At 50.0% G+C, this 27,555-nt stretch overlaps 1 protein-coding gene across 3 annotated transcripts in view; it reads right to left on the bottom strand.

Annotated features, from left to right (window-relative positions):
• Positions 1–7,844: 7,844 nt before the first annotated feature.
• Positions 7,845–27,555, bottom strand: part of PKNOX1 (PBX/knotted 1 homeobox 1) — a 44,718-nt gene continuing 25,007 nt past the window's right edge. For all 3 annotated transcript variants that reach the window (XM_052637224.1, XM_052637231.1, XM_052637239.1), the window contains 7 exons: positions 26,267–26,437; positions 22,670–22,769; positions 21,588–21,685; positions 17,719–17,847; positions 13,999–14,075; positions 11,704–11,876; positions 7,845–10,990 (listed from right to left, as the gene is read on the bottom strand). In XM_052637224.1, coding sequence (XP_052493184.1) covers positions 10,779–10,990; positions 11,704–11,876; positions 13,999–14,075; positions 17,719–17,847; positions 21,588–21,685; positions 22,670–22,769; positions 26,267–26,437 — 960 coding nt within the window. In that variant the 3' untranslated portion in view covers positions 7,845–10,778. The remainder of the gene's footprint in view (positions 10,991–11,703; positions 11,877–13,998; positions 14,076–17,718; positions 17,848–21,587; positions 21,686–22,669; positions 22,770–26,266; positions 26,438–27,555) is intronic.

Genomic DNA, 27,555 nt, shown 5'->3' with positions numbered 1-27,555 from the left:
TCACAGTGCAGAGGCCAGCAGTCCCATCATCAACAGAAACCTAACACCCTTCTAACTTGCTGCTCTTGCTTTTGCAACATAGGCTTCTACCTCATGATCCCAGAGGGCTGCTGATGCACCAGCCATTATGTGTATGTTCCACTGAGCAGGGCAAAGGGGATAAAGAAGGGTGACACACTTCTGTCACACTTCCACTTGGGGCCTATTGGTTGATCCATCTGCCAACACAACAGTGCAACTTTGGGGGAATTTGAAAAAGGCAGTTCCTCTGCCAGACACAGCCGGAAGGACACACAGCTTGACAAGGCCACAGTGCCTTTGTGCAAACTGGAAAAATGGTGAATTAGTCCATCACTATCCTTTCTTGAGGCAGACCTGGGACACAGCCCTGTGCTGGAGACCCTCTAGGTTAAGCAGAGGGTATGTTCTCTAGGCCCACCATCTCTGCTCCAAACTCTCACACTGGGCAGTGCTGGCATTAGTCAGCATGGGATGCTGCCCTGCCCCCTGACCTGAATATGGGAACACAGCCAATCTTAGCTGTAAGGGAGGCTAGGAAGTGGAACCTTTATTCAGTGGCCACAGGCTCAGCTTAAAATAGGGGTGTTGTTCCAAAGAAGTCCTAAGGAAGAAAAAAGTAGGGTGCTGGTTTGAGTCTCTGCCACAACTTCTCCCCAGGAACACTTTAAAATGAAACCCCAAATGACAGACAGCTGGCTCAGGACACTGGGGTCCCAGAGGACATGCTGGTGGAGTACCTTGGGTCCAAACCCATGGTCGTTCCACATAGCTGATGGACCTTCCCTGCTGGGGCGGTGGGCATGGGTCACGCTTGGTGGTACCCAGCAGGAAGGGGTCTTCCTGGGCTGTGGTTGCCTCATCTCATGACTCACATCCTGGGGGGAATCTAAGTCCACCTCCCAACCTCTAGACCAGAGCAGCAGTCACTCCCTCATCAACCCAGGCAGCTAGGGTGCAGGCCCCAAGACACTTGGAGGAAGAGAGCAGGACCAGGGCCTGGGCCACCAGGAGGGAGGGGTGATGTGGAGCTTCTCCACAGGGTTTGGCTGGCAGGCAGAGGGCAGCGCCGCCCCATCCCTGGTGTGACCAGCTGTGGGTGGGCAGCCAGTCTGAGCCTGCTTCCAGCTTCCTGTCTGTCAGTCAGGCCCCCAGGTGCTTCCCCTTCTGAACAAGGACCAGGCTGTGTGGGTCATGGCAGGAGGCCTGAGGTGGCGCAGCCCCTCCACCACACTGCCAGGGATGGCTGGGTTTCCATCCTGCCCGTGTTCTCCGTCACAGCTGAGTGCAGGGTGAGTTCCAGGAGAACGCACACTTCCTGGAGCCAAGCCAGTCGGAGAAGGGAGCAGCTGTCCTCCATGTCAGTCTGGGAGGGGCTGGGAGGACTCCTGCCCCTATTAACACAGAAATACTATCTTCAGCAGAAATACCGTCCCAAGTATTCATTGGAACTGATGCTGAAGCTGAAGCGCCAATACGTGGGCCACCTGATGCAAAGAGCCAACCCATTGGAAGAGACCCTGATGGGAAAGATTGAAGGCAGGAAGAAAAGGGGATGACAGAGGATGAGATGGTTGGATGGCATCATCAATTCAGTGGACATGAGTTTGAGCAAACTCTGGGAGATAGTGATGGACAGGGAAGCCTGGCATGCTGCTGTCCATGGGGTCGCAAGGAGTCGGACACGACTGAGCAACTGAACAACTGTCTGCAATGCCTCATTCATTAGAATACTGGTGTGGCACACATGCCTCCACATGGATGCAGAGGCATGCAGGCTAACATGATTTATCTACCAAATTGGTCAGTATCAAGAGAGAAGAAGCGGTGAGGGGTGCTGGGCATCCTTGCCCCCTTCCCAGGCAGTGGGCCTCTGCCAGCTCCAGACCAGGGGAAACCAAACTCGGACAATCCCTGGGGAAGGTGGCCTGATAGCAAGGGCCTTAAATGTTCCCCACCTCCCTCCCTCACCAGGTAGCACTGAGCTCCCACCAGGGATCAGGTCCTGGGGCTTCCTTGCTCAGGGGAGGAGTCATACAAGAAATAAAACACCTGGAGATGGCTAGAGAGCAACAGAGGACAGATAAAAAGTAGTGTACTCATGGATAAGAATTCAGACGCGAACATCCTGACACGCGGATGAACCTGCAGGACGTGATGCCGAGGGAAGTAAGCTGGTCACAGAAGGATAAACACCGAATGGTCCCACTCACAGAGGCCCCTGAGGGAGTCAGCTTCCCAGAGACAGGAAGTGAGAATAGTGGGGGCCAGGGGCAGAGTCGGGGTGATGGGAAATGAAATAAATTGTGCATTCATGGTAAATGTTATGATATGTGTACTTTACCACAATTTCACAAAGAAAGGAAAATCAAGGAAAGGATTGAAGAGCCCCAGGGGGCAGAATGGGCACATATCCCAACAGACGGGCAGGACTGCCCAGTAGACGGCAAAGGAAGAGCCCAGCAGGCCAAAGGCACAGCCGGTGCAAAGGCCCTGGGGTGGGAGAAGCTCTCCAAGTCAGGGGAGGGGTCGGGGGACCAGGTTCAGAGCTGAGTCCGAGGGTGGTCCCTCCATGGAGGCGCCCAGCACAGCGTCTCCTGCAGGAGCATACGTGCCCTGCTCTGCGCAGCACACCCAGCCTCCATCACCGTGCTGCCCGGATGGCCAGGGTGGAAGTCCCCTGCCCGTCTGCCGCCTCCGCCAGATCACCAGCATCTCAGGCAGGGCAGGGCCTCCTGCAGCCTCAGCGAAGGCAGTGCGTGGCCGGGTGTGCTCTTGACAGGCGGGGGGTGAGTTACCAAGTCAGGAGGAGAGGGGATGGGAGGCCGAGCCTCCTTGTGGCACGTCCCTCGTGGCCTAGTCAGGCTCAAGACGGCACCACAGGGTCAAAGGTAAACTTCACACCCTGGATGAGGCAGGTGTCTGCTGGAGGAGCGAGGTCCCTGGCAAGACAGGTCATGGGCACCCCAGCCCTTTCGGTACTTTTCTGGGGCCCAACATCAACATGGGGGAAGGCTAGCGGCTGGATCCAGAACCAGCATCAAGATTAACGTGACTCGCTCTTCTCCTGGGTCCATGGTGCCTGACATGGAGGAGAGGAGGCCCCGCAAAGCACAGCGGAGCACAGGGGCAGAGGCCACTCAGGGGGGTATCCCCAGCAGCGTCAGGCAATGGGGATGTCCCTCTGTTCACACTTCCCATGTGCAGCAGCCACCCTGACTCAGGGCACAGCTCCCAGCGTCTGCAGCGTCACCTGCCCATGTGTGTTGGGAGGCGGATGCTGTGCCTGGAACCACTGCAGGTGGCCTGGGCTTCCTTACACATGGTGGCTGGGACCCAAGGGTGTGTGTCCTGAGAGGTAGATTTCCAGGAGGGTGAAGGCCACGTTTGTTCTGACCTCGGACCCCAGCGACATAACTGTTGCCTCCTGTCCTGACATCAAGAGGGCAACAGACCTCACCCGGTTCCCAGAGACAGCGACCTGCTTGGAGGACGAAGTTCTAGAAGAGCATCAGGACCTGGAACTACCGTTGTGCCCACTGGGAAACTCACCTGCTGAGACCCCACAGCTGCAAAGAGTAACATCCCAGTGCCAAGAGCCAGGACCTAATGGCTTTAGGTCACTCGACAATAAGGGGGAGATCATCAGACAGCCCCTTCAACACTGAATAAAAGCGATTTCTGAATCCCAGGGACAGGGGAGCCTGGTGGGCTGCCGTCTATGGGGTCGCGCAGAGTTTGACACGACTGAAGCGACTTAGCAGCAGCAGCATAGTTTTTCCCCTTCTTGATTCTCACATTTAATTCCTGGCCTCTGGTGCGAAGAGCTCTCTGTGCACGCCGCCCACCACCCTCAATCTGGACAAGGCCCCACCTCATCTGAGATTGGCTGGTCCTCAGGACCCACTCACTCCTAATGCCCTCCCTCCTGGGCATCCTTCCTGGGGTGTGTGCCTTTGGAAAGGCACAATCCTTGAAAAACAGCATTTTCTACATTCCTTATTTACCTAAACAGGATGGTGAAATGGGTCTGGTTCGACTTCCTTTTTCTCCACTCACTGGTCTTAAAATCTTGTTTTCAGTACCTGTTTTGAGGCTCACTTCCATTTCGGATGTAGAAGCCACAAGAACACTACTCACAGCCTATCAACAAAGAAAAGTGGAGGATCCTCAAGATAACTCTTCTTGAGCTCAGAGAGCTGAGGCTGAGAGGCAACCACGTGACTGAATTCTGAAGAGGGACAAGCCCCTCCAAGTCAGGTGGGGGTGGGGCACAGACTCGGGAGGGGGCAGGTACGAAGGAGGCAGCCCGGCCTTTGAGGACCAGCCCCCGCGTCATCTCACAGGCATGCAGGATGGGACTGGAGAGACCCCTCAACCCCCATGGTGAGCCGGCATGAAACCCCACCCACCACCCCGCCCCTCCCCGCTTTGAAGCAAAAACCTTAATCTAATGGGGGAGGAACCTGGCCCCCCACCCCAGGCAACCTGGGTGAAGACTGCTGCTTCTGGGTAGGAGTGGGTAAACTTTCAGCCCCAGGCACCCACCCTGATACACGGCAGAGGCAGGAGAGACCAGACCACTAGCCAGGCTGACCCTGGACGCCCAGGACAAAGGACTTGCTCAAGATCAGAACATCTTCCTCCACCCAGGGTGGGGGGACGAGAGCAGAGACACCGCCCACCCCAGGGTGGGGACAGGTGCACAGGGCCGACTGAACGCCGGAGGCGGGGCAGGAACACGGAGGGAGACCTTCTGGCGGGAGGAATCTGAAGCCCATGAAAGCCACGCTGAAACTAAACCCCACAACCAGCTCGTCGGCTCAGCAGACGGACTCAGCCCCACACTGCGGGCCCACTGGAGGGTGCGTCCACTTCCGGGGCCCAGGACTCTTGGCCTTGGTCTCTGTTGTTCTATAGAAAGCATCCGGCATTTGCTCGGGAGTCAGGAGATACAGCGAAGAGAAAACCACCCATCCTCAGAACCAGACCTGAGAGTACCTGCCTGCCACCCATTCTCCATTAACTGCACGGCCGCTCCACTCGGCAGGGACCCCAGGGTGCTTCTGTGACTCTCACCACCACAGATAGCACCCACGTGCATCGCTGTAGGTCCCATGTGACCTTGTAGGAGCCTTCTGGTGAAGCCTGTAGGACCAGAGTCCAGCTTCATTTCCTTGGGGACCGCTAGGTTCCATGACAACCACCCCAGCAATGCTCCCACCAGCAGCAACCAACAGCAGGGCCACCCGCTAACAGTAGGGCCAGATAAATTACCATCTCACGGGTCTCCAAGTATGTGTCTCTGATGAGGCCACGGCCCAGAACATCTTCATGCACTTGTTGGCCGCGTGGCTTTTCTTTTCAGGGAAATATTAAGATCCTCTGCCGTTTTCTCCTGATTTCCAACAATTCTCCCTTAACCCTAAATGTGAACTCCTTGCCAGCTTTAGCATTAAAAAAGAGAGAGAGGGAGGAGGCTTCCTTCCAGATGGTCGCCTGTTCACAGTCCAGGCTCTCCTTCTCCTGATGTGGCTGCATCTCCCAGGGCCTCCCCCGATGACTCACACGTGTCTTGTAGGTTTTCTTCACCCGGCGTAGCTATGATCAGCTCCCACGTTACCTTCTGCTGGCTTCACACCCCCACCCCAGAACCCCTGCATCTGGCTTGGCCCTGGCCCCGCTACCATGAGGCTGCTCTGATCAAAGCCACCCTGGTTCCCATCCAGTGTCCTCCACACTCAGCTCCTCCTCTGAACTCTCCCCTCTGGCTTCAGCCCCTGCGACATTTCCTCCAGCTCTATGGCTGTCCCCCTGCCAACAGAACTCTCTGGCTGGAAAACTCAGGTCTACACTCAGACAGCATACACTACTGAGGGCTTCACCTCTTATCTCTGACACGGACCGATTGTGGTGTTAATATTGGAAGGAAACTGAGTTAAAGTGAAACAAAATATGTTTAAAATATACCCGATTTTTTTCTACCATTTTCTAAAGATGTATAAGCAACTAAACCCACTAATTTCATTAAAATGTTCCTTTTCAGAGATACTGGAATCAAAGAATTCCTGCTTTATCCCTGTATATTAAACCCATCGTTGGCTTTTACAGATTGCATTTTTGTAAAAAATGTATCTTTTCTCCTCCATTTATTTAATTTTTTGGCTTTAATTGGTATGGCTTGTGCGATTTTAGTTCCCTGACCAGGGATGGAGTCTGGACCCTGGGCAGTGAAAGCACTGAACCCTAACCACCGGACCCCCAGGGATTCCCCCCAGGCCCGTTTTGGGTTGTTTCAACAGTGATATAAAAAGTAGGAGCACTTGTATGAGGCAATGCCTCAATACCATTTGTATGTAAATTACTCACCAAATCATTTAGTTAAGAAACACTAACTAGTTATTTTTAGACCAATTAGAGATGAGACAGACCGGGACCCTGCCTTGCTGAGGCCGGATCTGGGGATCAGTGTGATGAGCAGAGTGGTCACTGGAAGCTGGCTGTAGGCTGAGACGCCTGCCCCCTAAGCCAGCATTCGTTGTCATTAAGCGATAGCTCTACTGTTTAACGAATTTTAGTTTAAAAATGGTACGGAGATCTTAGGTCTTAGTGAAAATAAGAGGGTCTGTCGGTAAAATGGCAAAAATAATTTGTGCTAAGGATTTCTTCTTAGAGGGTATAGAGCACAGCACGTGGGCTAAACATAATATACGTTATCTAGGACACCTGCATCACGCAACAGAATGCAAAACAGTGAATATCTGGCCCAAATACCGTTATCTTCAGGATTTGCCAGGTCATTGCTTTTTAAAATTTTTGTTTATATTTGGCCATGCTGGGTCTTTGTTGCTGTGGTCGGGCTTTCTCTATTAACAGCTGCGGCGCGCATGTTTCTCATCCCAGTGGGCCCTGTTGCAGCATGGGCCCTGGGCACATGGGCTTAGCTGCTCCTCGCTATGCACAATCTTCCTGAAGCAGGGATCCAGCCCAGGTCCCCTGCATTGGCAGGCGGATCCCTAACCACTGGACTGGGGCAATCCCCAGATTTTTATGTACTCGTTTCTCTTCTGAGAGAATATTATTAGTCAAGTGTTACTTTGAGCTACACTAAATCTTATAAACCAACTTCTTCTTGATATGAAGGAAGCACTTAGGGGCTGAAGGCTGGGCCAAGGTCTCACTGGGTGAAATTTCACGCCCACCCTCTCGCCTCTGACCTAAAGGAGTTGGAGACAGAACAGGGTAAGTGTCTTCTGTCAAATCGATGAGAAGCGTGTCTTAACACACTTCACCGTTGTCATTCCTCACTCCAGCCAAGTCCACAATTTTACACGCACTTAAAAAATACTTTAGTCTGCAGACTTAAGCCTCTATGTACAAACCTTAGCCTCTACGTATAAACAGTTTGGCAGTTAAAATTCTCTAACAGTGGTTTAATGGACTCTTCAGCGCAACCGGGAATTTCTTGGCAGGAAATTTCACATTATGAACTACAAAAGGTAATACCTTACCAATGAATTGTTTTCTTCTCATTATTATCAGAATAATTAGATTTATGGTGAACTACAATAAAAAACAAACTGAAGCTTTCCTTTTTTTTTTTCCCTGGAAAACCAGTGACAACCTCAAGAAACTTAGAAAACATTCTTGAAGATGCAAATGGGCCTGAGTGCTCCAGGGTGGTGCAATCCTAATTTTTTAGAATCTGTGGGGGTCACGACAAACCCCAAGTGTCACCAGCAAACATGTCAACATCTGAATGTTGTCCTTAAAATGGAAAAGCATCTGTGGTGACATGAGTTTTAGAAAATAAAACGTCCATGAAGCATGTTTCTGTTTTTAATTTTTTTGCTTTGATAAATCAGTTGCTTCACAAAAACCCCTTTCAAAGACAACAATCCAAGAAAACATTGTTACAGCATTCACATTTAAAGATTGTCAGTTCACAGACCAGACAGAACTAAATTAGGAGAGGGTGGCGGGGTTTTTTTTTTCTGTCCCTAACTGCCAGAGGCAGGCCGTTCTCGCCTTCCTGGGATGTCTGAGCTTGTCTGAAAGAAAAGGTGCTCCCCCACTTTCTCACCCCGGTAAGAGTCAGGTCAGGTCATGGGCAGGTTATGTGGAGAAGACTCTGGGACTCAGGCCACGGCAACTCCAGCATCAGGGCCCTGTGGTCTTTGAGCGAGCTGGGGCCGTGGCCCACCTTACGTTGCACGCTGGACAAACACACTGTTTTATTTCTGGAATCAGAACGCGAAAGCTGCGTTACTGCAGCTGCTGGAGCGTGGCTGGACATGGCCCAGCCATCTGCTACCCGCTCAAGAGCTGAACAGCAGGTAACACGACACGTCCAACCTGGGTTGCAAGACACAGTCAAAACCATCCTTCAGGGAAAAGAATTTAACAAGAGCAAATTCCTTTAAGATGAGAGCTCAGCAGGGTTGTGCTCTCACTGATGCTCTTAAAACCCCAGGGGCTTAGAAATGGGTCTTTATTAGGTGCCAGCTAACTACCAATGTCCCAGACAGTGGCTTATGAACCAAAATAGTCTGCCTGTTGGGTTAAGATCCCATTAGTTACTCATGGGAAGAGCTTGAAACGCCCCCTCTCGAATGATCTTTATCCTAGTCCTCTGAATGTAGCGACCAGGATGCAGACTCCAGCTGCAGGGAGCAGGGACTGCGACCCTAGGTACCGACTGCTGGACCCCAACACGGCCCTGATGTGGCCCCATGTCCACGCTGCTGCAGCCTGTGGAGCCCGAGCCCTGCACCCCGCCTCCAAGGAACAGGCTTTCTGCTTGGGGAAACTGACCCGGAGTGACCGCAGGTCGTGGTCACCAACCTGAACCTGAGGTCAGAGGGACAGAGGGAGGCGAGGGAGGCAAGGGAAGGAGGAGGTGGCTGGCCAGCTTCCACAGGGTCTCGTCTTAAATCCTAACTTTGTTGGACTTAAAACAATCTTTCAAACTAGTATAGTTTAAAAGATGTGACTTAAAATATATAAAATTGTTTAAAAGGAACACAATAACTGCTTAAAAATGTTATTTTCTCCCCCAAAAGAGAGTCAAGTTTTTCTTTTATATCTCCTGAAATATTTTAAAAGAAATTCCTCTGTATTTCTTGCTTCCTTCTAAGTTATCCAGGAAGTATTCTCCTATGACTAACTTTAATTATTAATAATTTGGGAAGAAAAAGTCAGTTCCAGAAAAAAAATCTGCACTTGCTCAAAACACCCCTGGGTAGCCTTGGTCCACAATCAATTACTATCGCTGCTTTTCAGGAACTGACGACCATTAGACTGTCCTTCAGGGCTTCAGGTGTCCCCACTGATGGTGACGCAGAGACGTCTTCTGTGAAACCAGGTCCTGTTTCCTCTCTGAGAAAAAGCCTCACTTGAAAGTAAACTGGCAGATGCAAATCCAAACCCAGGGAAACAAACCCAGCCTGCTCTGTGGTCCGCCTGGTCACCAGGAGCCGAAGTCCCACCGTTATCCAGAGGTGATGTGATCAAGTCAGAGGAAGAACCACCAACCGAGTGATGCTGAGCCGCCGCCGCCGCCCCACCCCCAGGCCCTGCTGGTTCCTGTCCGTCCTGCAGTGGACGTGCACTAATCGTGTAACAAAGCCAAGGGTCTGCTCTTTGCCTGCTCTGAGCCGACAGGAGGGACACTTGATAGTAGTTTATGACACACTTTCTATGCATAACATACGCTGACCGAAAGCTCCCAAGGCAACACCCAGCTAACACGGCACACCACCACTTAACCATGGTCAGACTTAAATTAGACGGAAACAGTCAGCAAAAGCTTTTAACTGACCGCTGGCTACCACTTCTTAACTTCTAAGCCCTACTTAGCACACACCTTGAGACGTACGTTTAGATAAAGTGTAAACTGCAATCTGAGCGACATATTGACTAGAATTTGAAGATATCAAAATTTCATTAAATAGACGTTTCTTTTATAGTAGAAAATGTGAATTACTACCCGGGAGAGCAGAGAACCAGAATACTAGCTAACTGGGGGCAGGTCTTCCAATTTGGCCAACTCAGAACATTTCAAATTGAGACAGTCAATAAGTGTGTACTGTTTCTCCTCTAGAATTTACCCTTGACATAGTCATAATCCAATTCATAAGGAATTTATAAAAATAGCTTTTTATCCAATAATTCCAGCAAGGTAAAAATAGGAGTTTCTTTTCATATATAGCAAATGACACAGGCTCACGGAACATGAGGACGGAACCACATTTGAGTCGCAAACATTCGCCACAGGTCACACGCGGTTTATTGTGCTGTCATCCGCCTCGCACGGGCGGCCTCCAGGTGCAGAGGCTTCTTCCTAATCCCGGGGCTGACAAGTAAACCAGCCCCCAGAGACCTGCCTTAACCACAGAACGCAATTAAAACTGCATAATTGTTCAGAAAATGGCAGCACTAGTCCTTAATCTAATTAGGGGCTCATGGGGTGGGGGGGGAGGTGTTTGTCATTCATCACATTTTTAGCGTTAAACCTTTAAAGAATCTCCTTAAAAACACACGCACACACACACACACACACGTGTGCACACACACACACACACACACACACACACACACCTTGAAAGAAGAAGTCGCTGCACCGGCAAAGACGGCCTGGAAGCTTACTATGAAATACAAAAGTGCACTCTTCTATGCCTACATATAAAACATATTAGAAATAAAACTGTGTAAAATGTTTGCTGTGCAAACTATAAAAAGGGGTGCCGGGCGGCTGGGCCCTACTGCAGGGAGTCGCTGTTCTCCAGGACCAGCCCGCCCAGGTGGCCGGGCGCCAGCGCCGCCCCGCCATCCCCCGTGCTGTCCACTGAGTCGTCCTCGCTCTGCTCGGCCATCATCACCTGCTGCACCGCCAACGTGGCCCCATCTGATGACAGGGACTGCAGGCTGTCCACGTTCATGCTCACCGGCGCGGTGATGGTCACGACGGCCCCTGCGGCACAAAGAGGCGTCACCATGCCATCGGGGTTCAGCCCGCTGGGCTGCACAGCCTGTCTTCCCCCGGCTGTGTTTCTGGGACCATCCACAGGGATTTAAGGAATGTTTCTAGGATCGTCCCAGACCCTGCAAAGCTAAGCTCTCTGTCTAGAAAGGGTCTGAGGGTCAGGATGGTAAAGGGGACAGACGCCTGGGATGGAAAGCAAGAGTCACACAGAGGACAAGGGACCCAGGACACAGGGGAGAGGCCACAGGCAGGGGTCAGGGGGGACGGAGGTCAGAGGACGGCAGGCCAGTCTGTGAGGGAAAGAGAACACCTGAGACACACTCTCCTGTGCTCCAGACCAACAGCGGGGAGTGGGGACACGAGGTACCCGCGAGCAGGACGCGGACTAGAGACGCTGGGCCGTGAAGGCTCCGCGCCAGGAGACCGCACAGCTGGATGAAGCCTGAGGGGACACAAAGGGTGAAATCCCAGGCAGTGGGCCCATGACACACACACACCCTGCACTGGCATGGGAGGGGCAGAGAGACGGGGGCGGCCTCGGGCGTCTGGCCGCACACCCCACTCTCCTGGGCACACCTGCACTGCCGACAGGCACCTGGACCAGCACTGTCCCCATGGTGGACACAGCAAGACTGCTGCCTGCCCTTGGATTACCGCCTCGCCCGCACCCGCAGGACGGGGTCGCCCAGCCTGGTGCCCACCTTCAGACACAGTCAGCTCACTGGCGGCTGGCTGTGCTGCTCCCGAGGCGATGGAGTCAGGCCAAAACCTCTGGACGGGTCTGTTCTGAGCAGTTTTTTTCTTTGTTTTTGGAGTTTCTGAGCAACTAGAATCCAACATCGGCTGTAGGATTCGTCTTCTTGCATTGATGAACCTGCATGAAGGAAATACTCATGTCAAAATGGCCTTTCCAAGGCCCCTGTGGCCTCAACGACAGGCCAGGTGCTTCACAAACCACATGAATGTGACCACGTATTCCCTGCTGTAAGAAGTGCTTAAGAGTAACGCCAAGCATCTCACCTAAACTTCCAGAGAGTAGGGCTGTTTTTAGAGTAATTCACTTGAATAAAGACAGACCGTCCCACAATGTCCCTTCTCCACACTGATTTCTCCATGTCTATGAATTGGGTATTCACGATGACATGGACAACGCTGTTCAAACTGTGGATGTAATATGCCCTTCTCTAAGGAAGCGGCAGGTTAGAGCAGCAGAATCAGGCTCCCTGCAGCCTCCGGCACCCGAGGCCCGCAGGCGGTGGCGTCTCTGAGAGCCCACCCAGTCAGGCCCTGAGTGTGGATAGATGTCCAGCTCTGAGGCTGCCTAACTGTGAAATACTAAGATTCAAAAAATTTCCAATTGCCCGAGGACATATTCTAATAATAGATATGAACAGGCTGACACCGCAGAGCTTCGTTCAAAGACCATCGCTGGTCCCTGCAGCTGAGCGTGAGCAGGACTGAAGGGTCACAACAGCCCCTCAGCACACCACGGACCCCAGCATGACCTGGGAGGGAAGCCCGCTGACATCTCTACGTCTGTCTGTCCTTCTCTGTCAAAGCTTCTACGAGGCACAGGCATGAGCTAATGATGGGTGTGTTCAAATTCACTCCAAAATACAATTTTTGCAAATATATAAAGAAAGAAAGTCACAAAAGGTAAAAATAGCCACTAGAAGACTTAAGAAATTTTAGAATTTATAAAAGACATGTGTTAAATTGTTATTAATTTTAAAAGGAAAAGCTGAGGTCAAACCTTCTAGAAAAGACAATTCTGTTAATAGCACAGAGGAGCAAGCTAGGAGCAGCAGGGGCCCACAGGTGAAGAGGCTGACAAGCCACCAACCATCAGCACAGCCAGAGGCAGCACTCTGCCCTCCGCCCCTCGCCCATCCGTCAGTCACCGAGCCAAAACACAGTTTCTAAATGGGACACCGTGAAGACACTGGCGACTGTCACAGAGCAAGACCTGACAGAACTCACAGCAACAAACACTCAGAGCCTTTCGACTCTTGGTAACACTCTGTTTAAAAGATCCAACAGGAAATCATCCAGCACCATGCCTTATAACTGGCACTTAAGTCAAAAAGAATAGCTCAAAGGCAAGACAGTAGAAATGCTTAATGCAGTGCCAAAGCATAGCTCCTGCGTGTATAACTGCACAAAATGGAAAATTTTTATTGCTTACACCGGAATCTACCTGACCTTCAAATTTACATTTTAACAGCTAAAATGAAAATACAACAATGTTTACAAGTGGTAGAAACCATGTCTTCTTTTATGCGTGCCAATGTTAAGCTGAAATCATTTCGTACGTCTGAATGACAAGTAAAATAGTAAGTAAAAAATGAGGCCGATGACTAAAAGCGTGATGCAAGTGCACATTTAGTGACCCTTAGTGACACTTTAGTGACACACCCAGCGCCACTCAGTGCCATCAGCGCCTCTAACTTAAGGGGAAACGCGTGGTCAGGGCCCCAGTGTCCACAGTGACACGTGACACCAGAGCCACAACAAGGTGCTTCCTGGATGAAGCACACGTTTCCTCCTCAGGACCCCTTAGGCCTGCTGTGGGGCAGGACCCCTGTGGCCGGCCAGCTGGGGGGCTGCCTCCCCACATCACTGCTGAACAAAGGATACAGGGTCTCAAAAGGAGTCAGGGGAGAAGGGGGCCACCAGTGATCAGGTGAACTCACCTCGGCTGTCCACGGCCCAGGGAAACTCATCCACAAAACATGATGGTTTAAGTGGGGGTGGGGGGAGGCCCTGGAGAAACGCATTTCTGATTAAGCGAGGACATCATAGTGAAAAGTTCTTGGGCATCGGTCACAAAACTTAGGTGAAAGTGTGTGCGATTTATGCTTAAGTGTCCTGCCGCCAATTCCAGACTCTGATAACAGAGGAATGCGCGTGTAATCCCCCCACACCGCACTATTCGCTGGCGCCAGGATTTCCAGGTGTGCTGTTGACCGCAGTTTCAGAAAGCGGGCATGTCTTACCAGTTGTTCACTTGGAGTAGTGTCAAGTTTGTCTGAGCAGCAATCTGTTTTTTCTCATCTTCTGTCGGGTACGGATGCTGAAAATAAAAGGAGTGTCACCGTGAACTTTACTTTTTAAAAAGGAATTCAAGACCATCCTGGTAAAACAGAAGCACATAAATAATTGATAGTGAAAACTGGTGTGAACAGTGCTTTTAGCTAAAACTTAACTTTAGTCTTACATTTTTTCCAGAAATGCCTAAAACAGAATGAAGCCTTTCTCCCAGCTGCCCGAGAACATAGGTGTCGCAGCAGCTGGAAGCCCAGGCAGAGGTGTCGAGACGGGAGTCTGGCTCAAAGGCCACGGGGAGGCAAGAGGTGACGGTAAGAGCGCCAGAAGTGGAGGGACGCCAGGGGTTCTGCCAGGTGCTGTTCTAAGCACCCGATACAACTTTTGGTTTTTCTATCAGCTTCACAGGTGTCATTTCAGAACCATAAACTGTATCCATTTAAAGCAGATAAATGGCTGCGTTTTGACCCACAGCACAACAGATAATGTGATCACCTGTGTACATCCTACACAGGAATCCACTGATTCTGCACACTCAAAGACGAGGAACCCAAGCAGGGCAGGGCACACCCTCCCCATCCTGGGCTGGTGGAACAGGAGGCGGCAGGAAGCGGCCTGGACAGGCTGCCCCAGGCCATCATGTCCAGGTGACACATTCTGTCACAGGAACTGTGAGCATGAAGTGGACGGGATGCACTGAGGTCACCTAACAGTGTCTGCTGGGCTAACGAGTGCTGTTGGCAGAGAGCTCAGCTGGGGGCTGGGGAAGGGGTATCAGCTATTTCCTCTTTCTTTCATGGATGACTGAGATATGTCACTTAGAAAAAACGGAATTAAACCAGAAGTAAATACAGACACACCTAGGAAATACTGCGGGTTCAGTTCCACCCTACCTCATTAAATCGAACATTGCAATAAATGGGCCACAAATTGTTCTGCTTCCAAAAATGTATATAAGTTGTGTTTACACTATACTGTAGTCCAGTAAGTGTGTAATAAGCATTTTTGTCCAAAAAAAGGACACACCTTAATTAAAAGAAACTTTATTGCTAAAAATCACTAACCATCACCTGAGTCGTCAGCAAGTCATGATCTTTTCACAAAAGTCACATCAAAAATGACTGAGATCATCTTAACAAATATAATAATGACGGAAGAGCTTGAAATAAATATTGCGAGAATTACCAAAGCATGACCCAGAGACACAGAGTGACCGCATGCTGTCAGGAACAGCACCAACAGATCTGATTCACGCTGAGCTGCCACAAGCCTCCAACTCGCAGAAATCGCGACATCTGAGAAGTGTGATAGGCTTGTATCAAAATTCACAGAAGCACCAAAGGAAGGTAATTTCCATCTACAGGAATAACATGTCCAGAGGTGACTATCGTCCGCATGGCGGACTAGAGAGACATCTACTCTAAAACCTACATGCACTCAAGTCTCTCATTTTGCACCAACCAGGACCTCAGAGAGTGGGCAGCGCCCACAAAGAAGGAGGTGGGAGTGTGTTTCAGTTCTTAAGTGGCCATCCTGTGTTGGGAAAATCACTGTGTATCTTGGGGACAATGGAACAGCAGCAGATTCATCTCAGCTGCGCTCCAATGCCTCACACTGACTGACAGTAACTCACTTTCATTCCACAGTAGCGCACATGGAGCCAACTGAGAGCTTCTGCGAACAGAAATATCATTCTTGTCCTCTAAAAAGCTTGTAAAATAAAAAGGTGACAGGAAGCAAGTACACAAACCAGGAAAAAAAAAGTGACAACTTCTGCCTAGAGTGTGAGGAAAACCCAAAGGGAGGATAATATTTACAGGAAACAAGGGCAAGAAGACATAGAAAATGTTTACACAGGAAAAAAATTGGCATTTTAAAATGAACCTATGAGCAAGGTCTATTTTAGAAATGATTAATACATTAAAGGAAACAATAGGAAAAAACCCAATTCCATTATGTGTGTAATAGTCCAATCACTACATTACAGACGTACTCACTAGCTGTAATAATCACAGTATACTTAGAAACACGTACGATCTGCTTTCTCACCAGGTACCTAAGCTTCCTAGTGCTTTGGGCCCCCATTCACCATGTTAACTAGTTGCACAACCTTCCATCAAATCCACGGATCCTGGTTCACACAACACCTCATTCCCCATTATTATAATGAACATCACTGTGACATTCTAGCCATGAAATCTCCATTTCCTTCTGACTCTTTCTGAGACCACCTTCCCCATGAGGCTGCACTGCAGCCAACAACAGTGTTCTCCTTCCACGTGTGTGCGTGAGCTGCGCCCTCCCGCCAGGGCCCAGCACGCAGAGCCTGACGCCAGGCAGAGCAAAGAGGCTTAGCAGGGACCAGGGCCAAGCCCCAGGGGGACACGAGGCGACAATCGGGCGCTGGCCTTGGGGCTCCCAGTCGAGGGAGGACAAAGATGCCAAGGAACAACCTTGCCCTTGGCCCAGGTGGCGGGCACCTCTGGGGGGAAAGGGGGACTGTGGAGACCTGAGGGCACCACGGTACATGGGGCAGAGAGGCAAGGAGGTGGGGGCAGTGAGGATGCGGCTGCAGGGTGTGATGACGGTCGTGATGCCAAGGGGCAGGTCTGGGCCCACCGGCTCAGCCCAGGAGCAGCCCCGGGCAGGACCATGGAAGGAAAACCTCGTGGATGGAAATGTCTGGTGGAGAGGGGCTTCCTGCCAGCCTTCCTGGCCTCCCGCCCCTCTGGATGCCAGAGGCAGCCTCCGCATCTGCCCACAAGCCCCCCTGCCCCCCTCTTCCACCTGGACAGGCTGTAACTCAGTGGGTGAGCACTTTCCTCCTCCCCTTCCACCTCCCCCTACCCCTCAAAGGTCAGCCTGTCCTTCCCGACCCAGCAGCTACACCACTGTCACCCCTGAAAACTACTCGGGGTCACCCCCTCTCCTGAGTCAGAGGCATGAAGACTGCAGCTTGGATGGGTCATGAGCAAGTCTTCCCGTGGAATCAACAGACCAAGCTCCGCTTCACAGTCAATAGCCCATCTGCCAACCACTCTGCCCACAAGCTCAACTCCTCACCTCCCTTTCAAATCCAACATACACAAAGTGTTGAAAGTGTTAGTTGCTCAGTCGTGTCTGACTCTTTGTGACCCCATGGACTGTAACTCTGCCCATAGAATTCTCCAGGCAGGAATACTGGAGTGGGTTGCCATTTTCTTCTCCAGGGGATCTTCCCAACCCAGGGATCGAACCTGGGTCTCCCACATTGCAGGCAGATTCTTTACAGTCTGAGCCACCAGGGAAGCCCATAACACATATAAAACATACTATTTTGCAAGGTTTTGCCTGAAAGCACCATTTGTCTGCCCGCTTCTCTAATCAGCCTCACCTCCCCCTAGGTACATTCCACAGGCAGTTTCTCTCAGGCTCAGGCACTGTTAATGTTGGCTGAACTCAGGGATTCCCTCTCACTAGTGGTATCCCTGATTGATTTCAGTTTCCTGAAGGCTTTCTCCAATTCTGGGTAGCCCTCCCTCCTGTCTCGTGGTCTACGCACTATGGACAGTCAACAAAACCGATTCTTAAAACCTGGCCTACCAGCCCATGTAAGTCAATGTTCCCTAAACAATAAGCAGAAAGAAAGCATCTCGAAGCCATGCTAACGGGGCAGCCACGTCCGTTCTCACCCCAATGTGCTGAAAGAGCCAGGACCGCATCACGTTGGTGGCGTGCTTCGGCAGGACCCCCCTCTTGTTCTTAGATGAGCCGTCATCTTGATGCAAGATGCTGAGATCCTGGTTTAACTGTAACTGAAGCTTTTAAACAATTGAAAATAATGTTAGACAGCATAGAACGTGATGGCAAATCCAAGTGGCTTATGACTGTAGGTGGCGAGAACAGCCAAGGCTCTTCTGGGTAAACCAGTTATTTATAGTACAAGTACAAACACTTGGACTCCATATGGGTTAGCTTTCTGAGGATTTGGTCCCCACATTGTAACTATTTACACTCATGTCTCAGCTATAGCAAGTGAGGCAGGTGGGACGGGCATTGAGAAGTCAACCGAGTCATCCACTCTGAAGAGTCTCCCCCTCTGCAGACAGGTGCGCCCCTTCTTGTGCATACCTGTCCTCATCTCACTGCCTCTAGCAACAGACATGACAACACCCATTCCCAGCCTAAAAGCAACCAATGAGAAAGGACAGGGAAGCCAGAAGAGCCACTAACTAGAGGAGCCAGGCCAGAACAGGAAGGAAGTGTGGACAGAGGGGCTGGAGGGCCCGGCGACCTCGGCCCAGACGGCTCCACAGCCATCTGAGACATGGCCTCCCTTACCCTGAGCAGAGTACGGAGATGCCTGTTCATTCCATCTTGGAAGGAAAAGGATGCATGTGTAACACCCCTCAGATGGGGTCTTGCCACATACACACGGGGAGAGAGCCTGGGGCTCCGTGCCCACCCCCGGTGGCACCTCACTCCCAGCTGCTGCAGAGACAAGGGGCCATGGTGCTCACCACCCAGACCGGGGACAAAACCATGGCCCGCGTGGCGGCCTCCACACTGGCACAGCAGGGCCTTGCCGCTGGGATCTGTGCTTTAACTTAGAGCTTATGGACGAGGCAAACTTTATACATGCAAAACATGCAGTCGCTTCTGCAGGTCAGTGTCAGTATCATACAGTCATCAACATAGTTTATAGGTTTGGAAGTTCATTTTGGAGAGTGAAATATATTTTCACTATATTACTTGTACTTCCTCCGGATTTATATCATTTTGGATAAATGAACGCCAACATTTAAACAGAATTTATGACTTAAAGGAGAAATTACAACATTAACTGTATCTAAAATTTCTGAAAACTCAAGATTACTACCACGAACATGACTGTTTTCTGGGATGCACGTGTGTTTTTACTGAAGGACTGGGTAGTATGAAGCATTGCCTGTACATTCATGTACGTGCACACATGGAAAACGGACTTTTAAAACTAGTTCCACTGGGGCTGGAATGGAGCCTGAGATATGCCTGCCTCATTTACGGCCTTCTTCATGAAATCTGACACGGGGCTCCATTTCGGTGTCACTTTTCTTATGCAGGGTGAAAGTACATGTGGCTTCATCAACAGGGAAAGTGACAGCTGGCTGTGTCTGGACTTCACAGACACCACCAAGAGGGTCTGGGGAGGCAACTAGGCTGAGGGCCTGCGAGGGGACCAGCACGCCCAGCCCGCTGCCCTCCAGCACTGCCTGGGCCTGCACGTGGCAGGGAGATTTATAAGCCTAGGAACCTGGGTGAAAATTTAAGCAGGAGTGAGACCCCCACCACCCCATCAGTCTCAGCGGATGACCAATAGGCCCCAGCCCTGCAGGGACTCAGGGCATCTCCCCAAAGAAACAGAGCAGAGGCTTCAGCCTGAGCACAGCTGGAGGGCAGGAGGAGGGGAGCAAGGCTAGAAAGAGGGTGAGGAAGGTTTGCACAGAAGTACGAGATCCCCACCCACTCCTGCCCCTCCCCCAAGCAAGAAATCTAAGTCTGCTCCAGCAAAACTGCAGAAGGAGGAGGGCAGAATTTGGAGGTCAGGCCACGGAAGAGCCAGCTGCCACGGCCCACAACCTGACAAGCAGCAGATAGCATTCATGTTTATACTGAGAAGAACAGTCAACTCTCCCCAGACACCCAAAAGCCTCTATCACAAACCGCAAACACCAACGCAATGAACCGGGTGTGATGCAGAGGAAATGGACAGGGGACCTTCACGGATGTGATTTAAAAAAAAAAAAAAAAAAACCACAGAGGGCTAAGAAAAGTCTTAGAAATTAAAACTACACTTAGTATTTTACATTTAACAGATGGGTCGGAAGGTAACAGGAAATTTCTCAGAATGTAGACAAAAAGTGGACAGTGGGAACACAAAGACAACAATACAGAAAAATCAGTAGACTCAGCTTAGCAGGTCGCGTGTCCAGTTAGTAAGGGCTCTGGAAGGAGAGGATGTGCATGGGGGTGAAGGTGTCACAGAGCTCAGGGAAATGTCCCAGACTGAAGGATGCAAGGCCCTGGCAGTGCCCGGCACAGAGCAGCCCAGATAGTTCTGGTAGAACCATACCTGCAAATCTACAGGTTTTATTACTCCCAGCACACCCCACCAGGGCCCCCGTCAAATCTATTTATTCTTCTGTGAAAAAACCCACGGGGCTTGTTTCTCTGCTCCCAGCCCTGCTGCCCTGGAAGTCACAGACACCCAGGACATGGCAGGGAGGGGACAAGGGCGGGGGAGGGCCTGCGGGGCTGGCCAGGACCAGGGCAGACGGGGCTCGCTTGTCAGCCATGCTGCATGTTAGAAGGGGCTCCACTGACCCCACCCACACTCTGCACTTCTGCTCTGTAAACTAGAGGAAAATTCATATTCTCCCTTAAATGACTGCACGAATGAACCTCTACAAAACAAATAAGCAAGTGATTTAAGAGTGCTCTTCCTCTAATTCTTCGCTATGATGCTAGGAAATGCTCTGCAAGCCAGCTCTATGTTCAGAGCCGTTGTAAATGGAAAACGTCAGGGAAAGCAGGCTCGTGGTGGGGCGGTGAAGGAAGGGTGCTAGGGGGCTTAGCCCCACTCTCCCCACTGCTGGGCCTGGGCAGCCACCTCGTGTCGTGGGCCCGTGGGCCCAGCATGCCCCTTGCCCAGGCCTTCTCATACCTGCTTCTGAGTTAGGAAAACATTGACATGCCTAGGGCTGGGCCTCAAAGTGGCCAATAAGGATGTAGAAGACATCCGTGCAGGCCAAAGAGAACTAATGTAAACAACAGTCTGAAATAAGTACTGATAACAGAAACACTGCTTCTGATGTAAACCCAGCAAAGTGGGGGAAAAAAAACAACTGCATATGTGTCTAGAATAGAAAGGAGACTGGCCTTATTTCATCACAAAGGCACAGAGAGGGAAGGAGGACTTCAAGGTGGGGCACACCACAGCATTTATAGCACCATCACTACTGCAAGCCCAACCCTACACCCTTAGCTAGAGGCCTGCAGTCTGCCGTGAACCTCCAGGGGTCTGGGAAGGATGCGTCTACACAGCCTCCAATCTCCAGCAGTGGAGACAGCTGCACAGCCCAACGTGGAGGGGAGGGGTCCTAAGAGACATTTTCCTCCTTCCTTAAGCTTCTCTGAAGGCTTGATTTTTTTTTTCATTAATTAATTTTTATTTATATATGTTTTTGGTCATGTAGCATGTGGGATCTTAGTTCCCCAACCAGGGATTGAACCCAGCCCCCCTGCATCAGAAGGCAGAGTCTTAACCACTGGACCACCAAGGAAGTCCCTCCTTAGGCTTCTCTGGACTTTGCAACGATAAGGCAGACGAAAAGTGAAAAAGACAGGCAACATGGACATTCAGGTTAACTGGGAAGTACCTGAGGAAGCAGGCCTGGGACAATGACCTTCACCCAGAGGGGAGAGCTCCACCTGTGCCCCACAATGGGAACACATGCCCCACCCTCCCCCTGCACTGTGAACACGCGCTCACCCCCACCCCGCCCAGCCCATTTCCACGCACCTGGGAGTTCTGGATCCGGATGGTACCAGGCGACAACGCCTGTGTCACCACTTGGCCTTGGGGAGTGACAACTGTGACAGGCTGATAGACTGTACCCCCTGGAAAGGACAAGAAAAGTTAAATCACCCCAAGCCTCGACAGTGAACACCATGCCTCAACGTAGTCATGGAAGAATAAAGTCGTAGCTTACGGGCTTTGAAAATCATTTCAGACGGTCACCAGCACCTTGCTAGTTGACCTTTCACTTCCAGGGTAGGGTGGAGGGCAGCCAGGGCTCCTCATGAGACAGTGTGGGAGGGTGGCTGGGGGAGGTGGGCAGTCCATGAGCCCCTTCCTTGGCTTGCCTCTATTTCCTGGTATGTCTTAAAGGACTCAGGCAAAGGTATGAGATCACAGTTCTTTTTACTCTAGTTGTTTCTTTCATTCAATGCACTTTCATCTTCCTGGGGAGGTTTCCTTTTGTGAGATTATGTGGGGGTTTCAGCATCAATTTCACTCCCTCCTTCAGTGCCCTTGCCCTTTTCATGATGGTTCTGATGTGCAACGTCTACTAAAAACCATCACAGGAAGGAGGACAGAGTCTACAGTTCCTTGGTGCATCAAGAACAGGTAATCCCAACATTAAGACTGCATTTTCATTCCTTGTCATCGATTAATAATACAACTTACGGAATTCCAGCTGAGATATTTCAAATCCTAAAAGATGATGCCATGAAAGTGTTGCACTCAATATGCCAGCAAATTTGGAAAACTCAACAACAACTTAAGATTTTCCAGGTGCTGCTAGGAGGACAATTAAAAACTGTGCTATTTAAAAATTTCAGGTGGTTTTTGCTATGTATTTTCAACTTCTAATAAAACCTTTCCTTCCCATATTTTTTGACAGGGAAACACAATTTGCATAATATATTTGTTACTGAGAATTAACAAGAACCAGACATTCAAAGAGATCTAGATGCTGGTGGTCCTGTACCGGAAACTGGCAGTAATTAGAAACCTTGGTTATGTGCTGCTTCATTCTAATGTGAAGGACTTTTTTCTGCAAAAGCTCAAGGAAAGTGTCTCTTTCTCTGTCATCGTACCTGCCACTGTTGCCATGGTGACATTCCCCTGCTGCAAAGCGGATGCTGGCACCACGATTCCTTGGGGGCTAAGAGTGCCTGTGATGGCACTTTGAATCTGCTGCAAGTCAGAAACACACAGCGAAGAGGTTATCAGAAAACCCATGGTTAACACTTCACAGCAAGTGGCATAAAGGCATCATTAATAAAGGAAAGATGCTCGAGCAAAGAGCATCACCAGATGACAAGTCTTCACAAGGCATGTGCTACATCCGTATCTGGAAACCAAGAGACGCAAAACTGACTGTTAAATATGATGATTAATACTGAGATAGGACTTTCAGTTTAGCTTCCAAAAATTATCTTTCACCCCATCAGCACACTAAACACATCCTACAGCCCTGGAGGTATGATTAGGAAGACAAAAATTACCTGATCTCGTGACACACCTTTTCCATTCAACTCAGCTCAGAGTTTTCCAAGAACCAAAGCCTCCTGGACAAGATGAACTATTCAGAAGATGATGCCACAGGCTGGGGCTGTGGGGCTGTGGGGCTCTGGGGCTGTGGGGCTGTGGGGCTGTGGGGCTGGGGGGTGGGCGGGGGGCGGGGGCACACCCTAGGGCAGAGAGTCGGTACCTGCCCTTCCCACTGCACAGAGCACATCAGAGCCCCCAGCATTCAAGTGTGTGGGGTGCTGGGTCTGCATCTGGCCGACTGCAAGAGCCATGCAAACGTCTGTAACACCACACTGGAGGATCTACTCATCTGAGGTCAGACCCAAATGGGCTAATTTATCCATTTTCTGTGATGGCTGCCCTGGGAGTTGACAAAGGACAGGCTCTCTGCACCTGGCTTCCAGCACTGATTTGGCACAGAGCAGGCACCCAGACATTTGAGGGGTTAAACAGCCTATATGGATATCCTTCAGAGATAATTCCTCTGTGCACCATCACATCGATTTGAACATAAAAACTCCAGTCAGTCTACATCAAGTTTGCTGCATAAATATAAAGCCATTTAAGTCAGTCATCTAAGCTCCCATATCAGGAACATAGAAAAAGAGGAGCAAAATGAGACCAAGGCAGCAGAAGGAAGGAAATAATAAAGATGAAAACAGAAATAATGAAATTGAAAATAGAAAAACAGACAAAGCAGAGATAAGAGCTGGTTCTTTGCAAAGATCAATACACTGACAAATCCCTCGTAAGACTGACAGAAAAAAAAAAAAGAGAGAAAAAAAACAAATTACCAATATTGGGAATGAAACAGGGCCTAAAAAGACCCTAAAGACATCAAAAGATGAAAGAGGAACACTACTGTCAACAACTCAACACACATAAATTTGACATCTGCAAAGTGCAAAACGCAGCATGAAACAGATAATCTGAATAGCCCTATAACTAACAAGGAAACTGAATTAGTAATTTTAAAACTCCCCAAAAAGAAATCTCCAGGTCTAGGTAGTGTCACTGGAGAATTCTGTCAAGCATTTAAAGAAGAACTAACACCAGTTCTCCATGTCTCTTCCAGAAAACAGAAGAGGAGGGAATACGCTCCAATTCATTTGATACCAAAGTTAGCCAAAGACTGTACCAAAAAAGATAACTAAAACTAAGATTATGGCTTCCTGTCCCATCACTTAATGGCAAATAAAAGGGGGAAAAATGGAAGCAGTGACAGACTTTTCCTGGGTCCCAAAATCACTGCAGATGGTGACTGCAGCCATAAAATTAAAAGACACTTGCTCTGTCTAGTCAAAGCTATGGTTTTTCCAGGAGTCATGTATGGATGTGAGAGTTGGACCATAAAGAAACCTGAGCACTGAAGAACTGATGCTTTTCAACTGTGGTGTTGGAAAAGACTCTTGAGAGTCCCTTGGAGGGCAAGGAGATCAAACCAGTCAATCTTAAAGGAAATCAACCCTGAATATTCACTGGAAGGTCTGACACTAAAGCTGAAGCTCCAACACTTTGGCCACCTGATGGGAAGAGTCAACTAACTAGAAAAGACCCCAATGCTGAGAAATATTGAGGGTAGGAGGAGAAGGGGGTGACAGAGGCTGAGGTGGTCGGATGGCATCATCGATTCAATGGACATGAGTTTGAGCAAACGCCAGGAGAAACTGAAGAACAAGGAAGCCTGGAATATCGCAGTTCATGGGGTCGAAAAGAGTCAGACATGACTTAGCAACTAAATAACAACAATTATAAAATTTATAAGGAAAGGCAAAGGAACTAGAATACCAAAAATAATTCTGAGAAAGAATAAACTAGGAGAAATCGACCTACCCAGTTTTGAGACACATACAGCAACAAGTATCAAGACTAGACAGTCTAGAAACACATAACAGAGAACACAAAAATGGGCCCTACTAATAGCCGACTAATTTTTGACAATAGTACACAGGTAATTCCATGGAGTAAGTACAGCCTTTTCAACAAACATCGGCATAAAAACAAACCTCAAAATGGGTCACAGGTTTACATGTAAAATATAAAATTTTTAGAAAAAAAAAGGTAAGAGAAAAATGTCTTTGGAATCTAGGGTGAGACAAAGAGTTTTTAGACTTGGCACTGAAAATGTGACTCATAAAAGATTTGATAAATAGGACTTTATCAAAATGTAAAAGGTTTGCTCTGCAAAAGACCCTATTAAAAGGATGCAAGATTAGCTACAGACTTGGAGAAAATATTGGCAAACAATATATCTAATGAAGGACTTGGATCTAGAACATTCAAAGGTCAACAATTTTTAAAAAATCCAGTTGGAAAATAGGCAAAAGACATGAGTAGACATTCTACCAAAGAGGATACTCAGATGGAAATCAGCACGTGAAAAGATGGCTGTCGTTTCCCTGACGGCTAATGGGAAAGACAACCACAGCGAAATGTTAGCACACACTTTTCAGTTCGGTTAACACTTTCGGTTAAATACAACAGTGCTTCAACGTGGATGAGCTTGACGTTATGCTAAGTAAAATACGTAGAAGGAAACACGCGGCATGATTACCCCCACACAAGGTACCTAGATCAGTCAAGCTCCTAGAGACATAAAGCAGGATGGAGGGGCCAGGGGCGGGGGGTGGGGAGGGCGAGGGGTCAGTTTCACGGGGACGGGGCTTCAGGCTGGGAGCGGACGGCGAGGGGTCAGTTTCACAGGGACGGGGCTTCAGGCTGGGAAGATGGCATGTTCTGGAGATGATGGTGAGGATGGCTGCAGAACCCTGTGAGGCTGCTTAACGCCCGAGCTGTGCACTCTAAAATGGTCAAGGTGGTCAATTCTGTGTTGTGTGCTTTACCACAATTTAATACATTCATTCACAAAAAAAGAAACGAAGAAATGACTGGTGCTCTGCCTTGGGCTCTGGGGTAGGACGCAGTCAGGCCCACTTGGTTCACAGCGTGAAGCCCAGGTGGGCAGTCTCTCTGGCCTGAGGGGCCATGTGTGTTCCCAGCACAGGCCATGTTCAGAGACCTGGGGGCTCCTCAGAGCAGGACGGCTGAGTACAGCCCCCGTCCCACCGATCTTGACAGGGCTAGTGGCCTTAGACGTCCACACGCTTCACCCTTGCCGACACCGTGGTGACCCAACAGGCGTGCAGCCCTGACGTAAATACCTGGGACTGGACGGGGGAGTATGGGCTGCCAGGTTCCCCACTCAGGAGAGTCTCGCTGTTCATCTTTGTTTTTAGACAAGCAATATAGCGACTGCAGAAATCTTTGCAGAGTTCATTAACCTTCTCCAGCTCAAGAAGATGAATACGCAGAACCTGGATGGCTTTTACCATCTAGAAGCAAGAAAATCGAAACTTTCAGACAAGAACCAGGGAGCACGAGGGTAAGCGGCCATCATCACCACACAAGTCTCCTGCACAGACATGGCCGCCTGGGCTGCCAGGACCAGGAGGAGGAAGACGTCAGAGTCTGCAGGACCACCAAGCACTGCAGCTGCGCTGCTCTGTGGCTTGCTGTCGGGCTCAGCTGGTGAGTAGAAGGGGAGGCCCACCTCCCAGATGGCAGGCACAGTCTGGGAGCTGCTGGGCTCAACCTCGGCCCCCTTGGGTGACTCACCCTCACTCTGCTCCTGTTCCTTCATCTGTAAACGAGGATGAACCTGTGCCCACCCGCCAGGTGCCTCTTAATTTTGAAGAAGTTCAACTTACCAACTCTGCTTGCAATGGATTCTGCTTTTGGTGTCAAGTCTAAGAACTCTCTGCCCGGCCCTAGACTAGCCCCAGATCCTAAAGATTTTCTCTTACAGTTTTCCTAAAAAGTTCTTCAGTTTTACACAAAGGCACTAAATTTGGGAGTAATCTGCCTCCTAGTAGTACATAACGTGGATACCAGTGATGAACCAGCACCACAAACACCACTTCCTGTGAGCCCACAACCTAAAACTCAGCTCGGTCCCCGTGACCTTGGTGCAGCAGTTCAGGCATCTCTGTGGAGTGAGCCAGCCAGCCAGCTGATGCCGAGAATGACCACGCGCCAGCCCCGCTGGCCCTGGGTGGGGCGTCTAGCAGGAGGGCCCTGGTCCCTGCCAGCCTGGCCCACACTGGCACTCCTGCTCCCTCTTCACTGATGGCAGCACGTGGAGGGCCAGAGGCAGGGAGAGCACATGACCTTCATCCCCAGAGGGCGGGTGCTGTTGGTTCCACTTCCAAGATGAGGACTCAGACTCAAAGTCAGACACCTCATCTAGAAAACCTATCTAGCTGTAAGGGTGAATATATACTAAGAATTAAAAACAGCACCTAAGACCAGGGCAGTTTATCCAGGGAAGTTTTCCAAAAACCCTTCCCTGCTAATGAGGGGCCTCAGGCTGTGGTCTGAGAGCTGGCCGACTCCAGTGGGAATCTGGTGGAGGAACACGTCCCAGACACAGGCTGCCAGTGCTGGAGGGCAC

The sequence above is a fragment of the Budorcas taxicolor genome, chromosome 1 (assembly GCF_023091745.1).
Source record: "Budorcas taxicolor isolate Tak-1 chromosome 1, Takin1.1, whole genome shotgun sequence".
NCBI lineage: Eukaryota > Metazoa > Chordata > Mammalia > Artiodactyla > Bovidae > Budorcas > Budorcas taxicolor.
The sequence above is the reverse complement of the archived record's forward strand: the minus strand, read 5'-3'. Positions and strand labels throughout refer to the sequence as shown.